The sequence below is a fragment of the Cydia splendana genome, chromosome 24, assembly GCF_910591565.1.
Source record: "Cydia splendana chromosome 24, ilCydSple1.2, whole genome shotgun sequence".
In the NCBI taxonomy this organism is placed as follows: domain Eukaryota; kingdom Metazoa; phylum Arthropoda; class Insecta; order Lepidoptera; family Tortricidae; genus Cydia; species Cydia splendana.
Window position 1 is genome coordinate 4,439,465 of NC_085983.1, and position 12,834 is coordinate 4,452,298.

The window sequence follows — 12,834 nt, forward strand, 5'->3', positions numbered from 1 at the left end:
GACGTGACCCGTTTAAATGGTCCTATCTCGCACAGTTTCAGAATGACGACGTATTCAATACGATTGGATGACGTGGATCTAGCGCTGTTGCCCCTGCGCACACATAACAACGACTTCTTGAAGAAGGAGCACTTCCAGTTTCAAGTCGTCAAGGAGTGCGCAGGTATTACGCGGTTATCACATGTGTGAGCGTGACAGCGATGGGTACGATAGCGATGTCCCGCTCGCACACCGGAGCGGCGTGCGGATCAGAATATTCCGAATATATTGTGAAGGCCTTACTGTCTACACCAAGTACCAAATGATAGTAATTGCAAGATAAATAATTTCACTGCAATCACGAAATTACAATATTGCGATGCTACCTGTTAAAATCAACAAAACCAAAAGGACTTGGAGGACGTTTTTTATTTATAGGTCCTTTATTTTAAGTTTATTTATAGATAGTATTTACTTTATTATGGTTTAATGTTTTATGTTTATTTAATTGTGTGGTAATAAGTTACAATCAAAAGTAACTACAAAACCAAAATAGACAACTGGACCAATTTGCCATCTTTTTCACTCAACCGGCCATGTTTCATTCCAGAAATGCCAGAACTATCAGACGTTACCTACACATGCCACATATGCGCCATCAACGTGCCAGCAGCGTTCGCTCGCGAGCATAACACGAGCACCAAGCATCAAACGAACGCGCGCATCGCTCGCGTGGCCACACTGCGCACGCACGCGCTCATCTCCGCGCTCCCCCCTCCCATCGTTGCGCAAACTGGACGCTTCTGCGCAAACTGCGCGACAATTGTTGATGAAGACCATGACAAGACAAAAGACCATCGAGTCGCTGTGATGCATGATAATCTGCTCTGTGAGCTGATGAAAGCATACGTTGGTGATGATGATGAAACAAAATATCAAAATGCTGATGACAAGGTTGATAAAATACAATTTAGTGGTAAGAAAGATGAAAAAGACTTTAAAATTGTTGAAGAGAACAATAATATTGATGACGCCACGATAACTCAAACGATGAAACCCCGATCAGAAGATATCACAGATAATGTAGTAACAAAAGTCATGCAACCCATTGCCAATTGTGCAACCAATGATACGACCTCAGAAAATAAAGATGATACCCCTAAAAATAATATGAGTACTAACAAAAATGAAAAAAATCCACCTGCAAATTCAGTTTTGCCTACATCAAGCTGGGTTAAAACACTTCCTCAAACTAAAGATTTGACAGAAAATGGAACGGGTCAAAATAATCCTGGTACCACAAACAGAAAAGAAACTATAGAACAGAAAACAAAATCAGCAAGGGAGCCCTACGAAAAAGAGCTGCGCAAATTTATGGACCCTAAAAATCTATTCCAAATTAAAGAATCGTATTCCAGAATACATATAAAGATAAATGACGACACTGTGAATGTTTATAGTGATCATTTCCACAGTTTTCATAGAATGTACAGGAACGGTGACATAGAATGCATAGTTTGCGATAGCACTTTCAATGAAAAAGATTCAGAAGCACACAAATACAGTTTGGATCACATTAGTGGTGTCGTTAATATTGGGAATGATGGAGAATACGTGAGACAGGTATGTATAATATTCGTTATGTTTTCGAAAGTTCTAAGAGCTGTAATACCGATTAAAGCAAAGAATTTCAATTTTGATAAAAAATAAAAATACTTAAAACTTATTTCTACGAAATAATTGGACCATTATTTAAGAGTTTGTTTTTAATCACTTTTAAAGACAATTTGTTGTAGAAGTGGTGGTAGATTTTAATGGCGTTTTCGGATATGTATTTCAAAATACAGCATGTCTGCTAATAAAGCAGAAATGCCATCAAAATCGAGCCAATTTTGTTATAACATATCCAGGAAAATGAGGATAGCATAATATTTGCAATAACTCGTCTATGTGTTTTGTTAACAATAATAATACAGGTAAAGCTCCAAAAGTCACGAATCAACCTGTTCAGTATCCCTGTCTTGTGAATTGCGCTGTTAAAACGAACATTAGTTTTACAACATCTTTTATACATATTTCAGATAAACGAAGCATACAGCCACTGCATACTGTGCAACCAGAAAATCAACAACATTAACGTAACAAAACACAAGCAATCACAGCACCACAATTTACGAAAATCCAACAATGTTAGAAGCAACGCCAAACCGAAAGAAGCAGCTACAACTGTAAGAAACAACGAAAATACAAGCAAAGCGACCACGACTGAAAGAAACAACGAAAACACAAGCAAAGCGACCACTGAAAGAAACAACGAAAACACAAGCAAAGCGACCACGACTGAAAGAAACAACGAAAATACAAGCAAAGCGACCACGACTGAAAGAAACGATAAAAATAATGAAACGGCTGATGTAAATAAGCCTTATGAAGAAATGAAAGGAGAACTGCGGTGTCTGGTTTGCGAATGCAGAGTACCAAGGGATGTACGCAATAGAGAAGACCATCTAAAGGGATTTAGACACTTGAATAACCTGAAGTTGAAGTCTCTGCTGTAAAAGTCATTTTAATTATTAAAAATAATGTTATAAATATAAGTTTTAATTTGTAAAATAATCCTTCGTGACAATAGTGACCAATAAAATGCTCGTTTAACTAATACTTACCTACTTTATTTTTTCTTATCTATTTTAATCATAGACAAGAGCCATTCTACATCAAGAGGTAATATAATACATGCTTCATGTTGTACAGTATACAAACTAGAGATGCAACGGATAGTTGTTTGGCCGGATACCGGATACCGGATATTCGGCCTGACCATCGGCCGAATATCCGGTATCCGGCCGCCGAATATTCGGCCAGTGGAACTATATACATACCTACATTTCGGTTTTCAGGTGCGCATTCTGCAGGTTTGACCTGTTTCCTAGTGAACGTTCGCGCGGACTCATTTCTAGGTTCGAAATGAGTGCGCGTGCAAGTCAGTGGAATGTTTAAATTGTTTAAAAATAATAAACAAGTACGACTATGACCGTGTCTGTTTCTTAAATCCAATTTGTTTACTCCAAAATCAAGCAATGTTACTATCCGGTATCCGGCCGGATAGTAAGTCACTATCCGGTATCCGGACGGATAGTAAATTAATGGTCGGATAGGCCGGATACCGGATAGTAACATTGCTTGATTTTGGAGTGAACAAATTGGATTTAAGAAACAGACACGGTCATAGTCGTACTTGTTTATTATTTTTAAACAATTTAAACATTCCACTGACTTGCACGCGCACTCATTTCGAACCTAGAAATGAGTCCGCGCGAACGTTCACTAGGAAACAGGTCAAACCTGCAGAATGCGCACCTGAAAACCGAAATGTAGGTATGTATATAGTTCCGCTGGCCGAATATTCGGCGGCCGGATATCTTTATATGTATTCTGGAATAGTATTCTTTAATTTGGAATAGATTTTTAGGGTGCATAAATTTGCGCAGCTCTTTTTCGTAGGGCTCCCTTGCTGATTTTGTTTTCTGTTCTATAGTTTCTTTTCTGTTTGTGGTACCAGGATTATTTTGACCCGTTCCATTTTCTGTCAAATCTTTAGTTTGAGGAAGTGTTTTAACCCAGCTTGATGTAGGCAAAACTGAATTTGCAGGTGGATTTTTTTCATTTTTGTTAGTACTCATATTATTTTTAGGGGTATCATCTTTATTTTCTGAGGTCGTATCATTGGTTGCACAATTGGCAATGGGTTGCATGACTTTTGTTACTACATTATCTGTGATATCTTCTGATCGGGGTTTCATCGTTTGAGTTATCGTGGCGTCATCGATATTATTGTTCTCTTCAACAATTTTAAAGTCTTTTTCATCTTTCTTACCACTAAATTGTATTTTATCAACCTTGTCATCAGCATTTTGATATTTTGTTTCATCATCATCACCAACGTATGCTTTCATCAGCTCACAGAGCAGATTATCATGCATCACAGCGACTCGATGTTCTTTTGTCTTGTCATGGTCTTCATCGACAATTGTCGCGCAGTTTGCGCAGAAGCGTCCAGTTTGCGCGACGAGGGGAGGGGGGAACCGAATATCCGGTGCATCTCTAATACAAACACTGTTGCATAATATGACTTTACAGTACACCTGGTGCTACATTACGACACCAGCCGGCCTAGCACATGATTGGCGCGACAGTATCTCGCCGCGAGATAGACTACCCGTCCCTTTTTAATTAATACAGTTAGAAAAAGACGGGTAGTCTATCTCGCGGCGAGATACCTACTGTCGCGCCAATCATGTGCTTGGCCTACAGGTGCTATAATAAGTACATTACGTAACTACGTCGAAAATTTAAAGGGCCATATGTACTGTAAAACGTTGTACGATACACGTGCGAATAGGTAATTCGCAACTCGTGTCGATTTAAAACACTCCCTTCAATGGTAGTGTTTTAATATTCGCCATTCGTTGCGTTTTTACTATTTTTCACACTTGTATCGTGAATACCAATTATATGAAAACATGACGTTTATAATGACACTCTCTCACTTTGTTATATTAAAATCGATGCATAGTTAGCTTAGACGGACTCTAATAGACAAAATTAATTATAGCCGGTCAAACAACTTTGTCAGTAGAAAAAGTCGCGAAATTAAAATTTTCTATGGGACGATAATCCTTCGCGCCTACGTTTTTTAAATTTGCCGCATTTTTCTACTGACAAGATTTGCTTGACCAAGTATATATAGTTGGTCAAGCAGATCTTGTCAGTAGAAAAAGGCGGCAAATTTGAAAAATGTAGGCTCAAAGGGATATCATGTCATAGAAATTTTGAATTTCGCGCCTTTTTCTACTGACAAGATTTGCTTGACCATCTATATTTTATACTTAGTAGAAAATATAGCTCTTTGGTAGATTTACCACCAAAGTATGGCAACATTAGCAAGTGTCACCGTTATCTGTCATGTTCGTTATCAATGTCAAAATCACAAACGTCATAATCAAATTAGAAAATACCGGTCGAGCACTGCGAAATCTTCTTTTGTTTTATTTAGTAAGTAAATGTATAATTTATGTGTACCAAAGAATATCAACCAAAAGGCATCATCATATTTGCTGGACAAAGTAAGTAGAATAAACACAATCATCTGTGGATTTTAATAGCCTAATTTTAGTTGAGGAAGGTAGATTTTTATTACTTTTATTTCTCTGGAAATCGTTTATAAAATACTTAATACCTAGATGTATGAATACTGAACGACTAGTAACAATAATAATAGTTAGTTTAACAATAATTTAAACATAAAACATAATATGATGTTACTCGATTGAAATTAAACATTTTCGTAATATATTTAAAAAAATGACGAAATAGGTAATCTTTCTAGAGTAGGTATGCCAGGTTGTAATAAGGCAAGTAACATTTTATTTTTAAGGTTCCGTAGGTACCCAAAGGGTAAAAACGGGACCCTATTACTAAGACTCCACTATCCGTATGTCTGTCTGTAACCAGGCTGTCTCTCTATCTCATGAACCGTGACTATCTAGTTGAAATTTTCACAGATGATGTATTTCTGTTGCCGCTATAACAACAAATACTAAAAAGTACGGAACCCTCGGCGGGCGAGTCCGACTCGCACTTTGTTTTTTTTTGTTACTATCATTTTAGTGTATGGGATATACAAACAAGTAATAGGTATGTATTAAAACTTATTGTTCTTACTTAACAATAAGTACCTGCTTAGATTTAAATGCAATGCACTCAACCTTAAGAGGAAAGGGGACAACAGCTTCTCCATACAAACATAGTCCTAATTTTCCTCTCTGGATATTAACATTATGAAAAATAATTTACACAATCTGATGTACTTTAACAATAGTTATGCGGTATCCCCTTCGTTTGACTTTTTTCGATTTTATGCTTGCTATACAATTTTGGAGTGAAAAATTCAATATAAAATTGAAAATGCTTCTAACTCTTATAGTAATTTAAAAAAAATGAAATTTTATCGCGGTAGACCCATTTGTGTAAATAAATAAATAAATATTAAGGACATTTTTACACAAATTGACTAAGCCCCACGGTAAGCTTAAGAAAGCTTGTGTTGTGGGTACTCAGACAATGATATATATAATATATAAATACTTAAATACATAGAAAACAACCATGACTCAGGAACAAATATCTGTATCATCATACAAATAAATGCCCTTACCAGGACTCGAACCCGGGACCATCGGCTTCATAGGCAGGGTTACTACCCACTAGGCCAAACCGGTCGTCGAAATAATATGTAAGTAACTCATATACTAGTTAAAATTCGAAAATAAATCAAAGAAAGAGGCATAGCTATGGTCAATATACAACAAATTGAGTCATAATAATTATTTTCAATATAATGTTAATATCCAAGGAGGAAAATGGGGACTATGTTTGTATGAAACGTCTGTTCCGGAGCGGTCATCCACTTTCACCGTTTAGCACTACCTAAAAAAACTTCACTCTCGTACAGTCACCTGCAATAATATGTTACACAACGAAGGCCGCAAAAATATCTGACACGATCTTATTTGTAGAGCTATAAGAGCGTGTCACATATTTTTGCGGCCTTCGAAGAGTAACATATTATTGCAGGTGACTGTACATAAATGTTATTGAAAATCATTTGATTACCATGTGAGACATTCTGTATGGTTAATATAATTACCAAAACTAAAAAAATATGATACAGATTATAAATATCCTTTTTTTATTTGTATGGGTATATTTATGTATAAAGTAATTGCTGTTAATACAATTTAAAGGATACCTAATTAATAATTATAACTTATATAATTTCGCTTCGCTTATTTCTGAAAAGTTAACTTATACCGCCGATTGAAACTACTTAGGTACCTACGTATTTAATTTAATTATATTTTATTAAGTCAGCAAAATATAATTAATAATGCAAAGCAAGTAAAAACTACACATACATAATGCCAGTTAAGTTTATTATCGTGTTTTCGATCATCAATTCATCACAAATGTCACAATGAAATACTATATTTTTTTTTTCTTACATTGTTTTTATTTTATAAACTTATAATAAAACATAGCCCAAGCCCTCTCGCGAGTGAGAGGAAAAGCCTGTGCCCAGCAGTGGGACGTATATAGGCTGAATTATTTCTTTTTAATTTCATTCTCATAATAAAACATACATAAAAACAGCACACTTGCAATTTTTTCAGCTTTTTAAACTGCTCTTTTCTGCTACTAAACTTATAATGTATAGGTAATTCGCCAGCAACTGGCCACTGTTAGTAATTGGCCACCCTAAACTAAAAATGAATTCTATTCACCTATAAACAGAATTCATTTTAATATAAGGCGGCAAGTTGTTGAAGGCTGGCCACTTGGCCAGTTATTGAAACCTTATACTAAAATGAATTCTGTTTATAGGTGAACAGAATTTATTTTTAGTTTAGAGTGGCCAATTACTAACAGTGGCCAGTTACTGGCGAATTACCCTACCTACATAATTATATTTTTAGAACGATCTAAGTGCCATCTATAGGACGGATTATCTAAAACCCATACAATAAGCCGTAGACACAATGACAACATATTCCATAAGCTTGGATGACGTGGACCTGGCGCTGTTGCCTCTGCGCACACACTCATACAACAACTTCTTGAAGAAGGATATCTACCAGTTCCAAGTGATGAAGACTGTATCATCTGAAGGTATGCATTGTGGACCTAGTAGTCATACAAATTGAAATTCATGGCTTCTATCCTCCTAAGGCCCAAGGTCCTACCTATAGAACTTATTCATCTCCATGAAATTTAAATCATATTCAATTGGAACAGAGTTGCTTTTGCTTTGTTTCGTTCAGTTTTTGAACAACGCAAAATCAATTCTATTTCCTACATTGTAAGTTCAAATTTTTGTGGCAAATTTTGCATTTTTCATTCGTATGGCTGGGCCTTAGGAGGCTCTGATATGATAAGAAAGTTACGAGTCACATTTTTTATCTAAAATACTACTAGTGAATATCTGGTGTCTGGTACTGGACAATTTAATTTATATTTTATTATTTTCTGGCTTGAGAGTGCTAACGATTGTAAGACACATCCAAATCAATTTATCACCTCACTTTATATTTTATACAGGCATTACTGTCTGTCAAGTGGCGGTGTCATTTGTACATTACTAATTAGAAATATCTCTGATTTTCTTTACGAATAAATTATAATATCATTTACTATTTTAAGTTACAGCGCCAGAGCCCCCTATTTTCTACACGTGCCACATATGTGCGATCGAAGTACCGGCAGCGTTCGCGAGCGAACACGCCGCGAGCCAAAAACATCAAGCTAACGTTCGCATAGCGAGCGTAGCGGCGGAGCGTATGCGCGCGTTCATCTCCACTCTCCCCCCAACGCACGCTACTAAGCCATGTGCACGCTTCTGCGTAAACTGCTCGAAGGAGGCTGGTGAGGACCACGAAAAGACAAATGAACATCGCGCCGCTGTGATGCTCGATAGCTTGCTATGGGATCTGATGAAAGCATACGTTCAAGATCATGATGAATCAAAATGTAATAGTGAGATACATGTTAAACAAACAAATGTAAGTAATAACAGCAAAATCAACGATCATAAACAGGATGAAGTAAATACTAATCAAATAAAAGGAAACGATAAAAATAATAACGATTTAGATGACAACAACAGTCAACCAATGGAACTAATAGAAGAGATAGTAGAACAAGAGGGAAAACTAGTTGAGAAAATTTGTGAACTTAATGATAATTCAGGTAACTCTAGTGAAGATAATATGATAGTTAACGTCATTGAAAATATAGACATGAACAACAAAATTGAAGAAAAAACAAGTAAGGAACATATTTTGATACACGAAAAAGATGACTATGGAGAAGAGTTACGAAAATTTATAAATGATAAAAGTTCATTTGAGTACAAGGAGTTAGTTAAAATAAGTATAAAATTAAACGATTACATAATAAACAATATTGATAGTGATCATTACCACAGCTATGACAGAACGTGTGACGATGGCAGTTTAAATTGTATAGTGTGCGATTGTGTTCTCAATGATAAAGACGCTGAAGCCCATAAATATGATTTGGAACATGTGCGTCGAGTTGCTAACTTGGGAAACGATGGTCATTACATAAGAGAGGTAACATATTAATATTTGAATATTTAATTATGATCAAAACAGATTTTACATTTTGTTTTGTTGTGTTGACTCTTATAATCGTAACATATGTTTAATAAATATTTTTCAGATAAACGAATTCTACAGTCATTGTATTCTATGTAATCTAAAAATACAAAATATAGACTTAGAATCACACAAGCAATCAGCAACTCACAACGTAAAAGAATATTTGTACACTAACACACGTTCTGGTATTATCAAGGAACACAGAGAAGCGGTGTGCAATGTAAAACTGGAAGAACTTAGTGATAATGATAATAATGAAGAACTCGGCCTTAACGAGGCATATAGTGAACATTATAGCCTTGAGGAATACTTTATATTTAGTTTTGATGATAACTCGGAGGAATACAGTGAAAATGAAGAAACCGACGACAGCCTGGAGAAATACTGTGAAAATAATGAACTCAAAATGTTATTCGAGGAACACAGTGAAGATGAAGAACTCGAACATAACCCGGAAGAACACATTGAAAATGAAAAACCCAGTAACAAATTAGAGGCACCGTGCGAAAACTCAAATGATTACCTGGAGCAATACTGTAAACATGAAGAATCTAATGCTTGCCTGGTAGAATACAACACTAAAGAACCCGTTGGCAATTTTAAGGAAAATAGTGAAAATGAAAAACCTGAAGATAATACAGAGGAATATAGCGAAAATGAAGAAATTGATGAAGAAGGGAATTGCAGGGATAATGAAGAGCCCATACATAACATGGAGAAGAACTGTGAGAATGAAGGACTCAATAATTATAACCCGAATAAACGCAATATAGAAGAGGAACCTGATGATAACTCAAAGGACTGCAGTGATAATGAAGAATTTGATTATAACTCGAAGGAATACAGTGAAAATGAAGAATCCGAAGATAACTGGAAAGACTTAAGTGACAACCTTGACAAATTAACAGATGACATCACTAACAATATTATGGTAAGTAATCTTAAACTAAGGCCAATGATGCTGCTCTCACAACAACAAGTGATAAAGATCAGCATATTAAAGAACGAAGACTAATTTTTTTATAAAGATGTTGGTTTTTGCCTAATAAATACTTAAAGTAACGTATATATCAAAGTGCTTAACACTGTCCCAAAAGCATTACTAGACCTTAGAGGTGACAAACATATTTTCAAATTTTGGAATAAGTTTCTAATACAATACATTTTTAATTATTGCACAGGTAAAAATCGAACAACTAACAACGGAACCGAAAGAATACAAAATAGGAATCAAACGAGAGGAAATTAAGAAAAATATAGTCAAATATGACTCACAGAAATATGCAGAAGAACTACGCAAATATATAGACGATAAAGACTCTTTCGAATTCAAAGAGACTTATATTATGGCACAAATAAAGATAAAAGACAGTATTTTAAAAACGTATAGTGACCATTTCCACGGTTATAACAGACTGAGCGACAAAGGCACAATAAAATGTATGGTTTGCGATTCGGTTTTCGATGAGGAACATGGTGATGATCATAAATTTGATTCGAAACATATGCGGAAAATCGCGAACTTAGGAGAAGATGGTCATTACATTAGAGAGGTAATACGAGTAGATTTGATTGATTCGTCAAGTGTTTTTAGGTTTTTAATATAATTTTTTTTTTTATTCCTACGTGTGCAAACAGCAACACACATTACAAAAGGCATAAGGTCCACCGATGTACAGTTAACAGTGTGGGCGATGGTACTCGCAACAAAATTATATTTTAAATAACAATAAAAATTTGAAATTTTACCCAGGTCTTGAGACATTGAAGATGAGTAAATTTAGAATGTAAAAAAAGCCTCATACAAATCAAACATAATAGTAATATATTATTTTCAGATCAACGAAACACACAGTCACTGTATTTTGTGCAATTTGAAAATTGAAAACATAAACGTGGCAACACACAAGGAGTTGTTTTCTCATAAATTTGGTAAAAGATTGTTTACTAGGAGCGCTACTACAAATGTTATTGAAGACGTCATTGCAAGAGACGGCACCGAAATACAACATAGCCCCTCAGTAATCAATCAATCGTTCAAGGATTGTGAATCTAATTGTCATACCGAAAATCATGATGCGGATCAAGAGTTAAAAGTTGAGAATGATGAAATCAACCAAGTTAATACAAGCACAACAAGCACTGACGAACTTAATAGTATTCAATCAACGAAAGATCAGAACGTTCTAGTGACTAACAATGATGTAGAAACTGTCGCAGCTAAAGTTGCGATAGAAAATTGCACCAGCCCCTATGACCTAATAAAAGCAGTAAACAATTTTGAAACTAACAATCATCATGATATAAAAGATTATGGAAATGAACTTCGTCAATTTATAGATAGTAAATGCAATTTCGAGTTCAATGAAAGGTCAAACGTGATACGTATAATGATGAATGATGAAATAATAAGTATTTACAGTGATCATTTTCACAGTTTTGATAGGACGTATTACGGCAGAAGATTGAATTGCATAGTTTGTGATTGCATTTTAGAATTTGAAGAGGCTGAGCAACACAAATACGATCCGAAACATATGCGTAGAGTCGTGAACTTAGGAAATGATCAACATTATCTAAGAAAGGTAACGCATTTTTACTCATCATATTATTTGTAGGCATTTTAAGCCGTTTAGTATTATACCTCAACACACTTGTCCGGAATAAAAATCAAAAAGAATTCGCAAAAGTTTCCATCAATGTATTTTATTTTCCATTTCATTTACCTACAGTCACAGAATAAATAATAGTACTAGGTACAGAAGACTCACTCTCTAACAAAACGCGTCTGTTACGATCAGCACTCAGATATGGCCGCTAGGTGGCGACAGCGCCACGCGCGGCTTATGGCTTTCCCCAAAATTGGGGCGGAACGGGTGTACTTTTAGCTACCTGTAGCAAAGCGACGAAATCGCGGAGTGAGCCACGCCTGCTACAGTTGAATCTTCCCCGACAGTAAAATTAAATATTTTAAATCTGTGCATAACGAATTCTTGTTATATTTTTTTAGATCGACGAATCACATAGCCATTGCATTCTATGCAACTTGAAGATTAAAAACGAAAACCTGGACAAGCACAAGCGTGTCCTACTTCACACTATAAAGAAAGATCTCTACACCAGCAAGACCGAAAATACAAAAAAGGAAGTCGAAATTGAAAAACCTGATAGTGAAATTCAAGATGGCGATCGAGTATCTAAAGAGAAAAATATTACTAATGCTGTAGGTCCGATTAAAACGATTGATACGATCGTTGGTATCAAAATTGAACATCCGTATGAAGTAACAGCGACAGGGACACTGCGTTGCATGGTTTGCGATTGCCAAGTGCCGAACGGTGTCCAAAACAGAGAAGAGCATGTCAGGGGTTTGAGGCATCGTAATCTGATTTGGCATAGGTATGCATAAGTAACTAATGTGGCTCAGCGACCCAAATATGGTCTTGGCTTGGGGTTTAGATATGCATAGTTCAACCGATACATATTGTCTTCTTCTTTTTTTAAACATTATGGCCTGGATGCGAGTCCTTTAAGCCAATATTATGTCTTAATCAACAACAGTTTTTCATAGCAGTATGCTTTAAATTTAATTTGTAAAACAGTTTTTGTAACTTTA

At 35.6% G+C, this 12,834-nt stretch overlaps 3 protein-coding genes across 3 annotated transcripts in view; 2 read left to right on the forward strand and 1 right to left on the reverse strand.

The window, feature by feature from the left end:
- The window catches only part of LOC134802475 (cytoplasmic FMR1-interacting protein), a 99,317-nt gene that overhangs the window by 50,063 nt on the left and 36,420 nt on the right, over window positions 1–12,834 (reverse strand). The window lies entirely within an intron of this gene.
- LOC134802101 (uncharacterized membrane protein DDB_G0293934-like) lies at window positions 24–2,537 on the forward strand. Its single transcript, XM_063774694.1, has 3 exons — window positions 24–163; window positions 590–1,602; window positions 2,061–2,537. The coding sequence occupies exons 1-3, from the start codon at window positions 43–45 to the stop codon at window positions 2,535–2,537; spliced, it is 1,611 nt and encodes a 536-aa protein (XP_063630764.1). The 5' UTR covers window positions 24–42.
- LOC134802102 (protein PF3D7_1417600-like) lies at window positions 7,545–12,710 on the forward strand. The gene is made up of 7 exons (XM_063774695.1): window positions 7,545–7,707; window positions 8,245–9,170; window positions 9,280–10,149; window positions 10,400–10,771; window positions 11,057–11,803; window positions 12,229–12,617; window positions 12,678–12,710. The coding sequence occupies exons 1-7, from the start codon at window positions 7,578–7,580 to the stop codon at window positions 12,685–12,687; spliced, it is 3,444 nt and encodes a 1,147-aa protein (XP_063630765.1). The 5' UTR covers window positions 7,545–7,577; the 3' UTR covers window positions 12,688–12,710.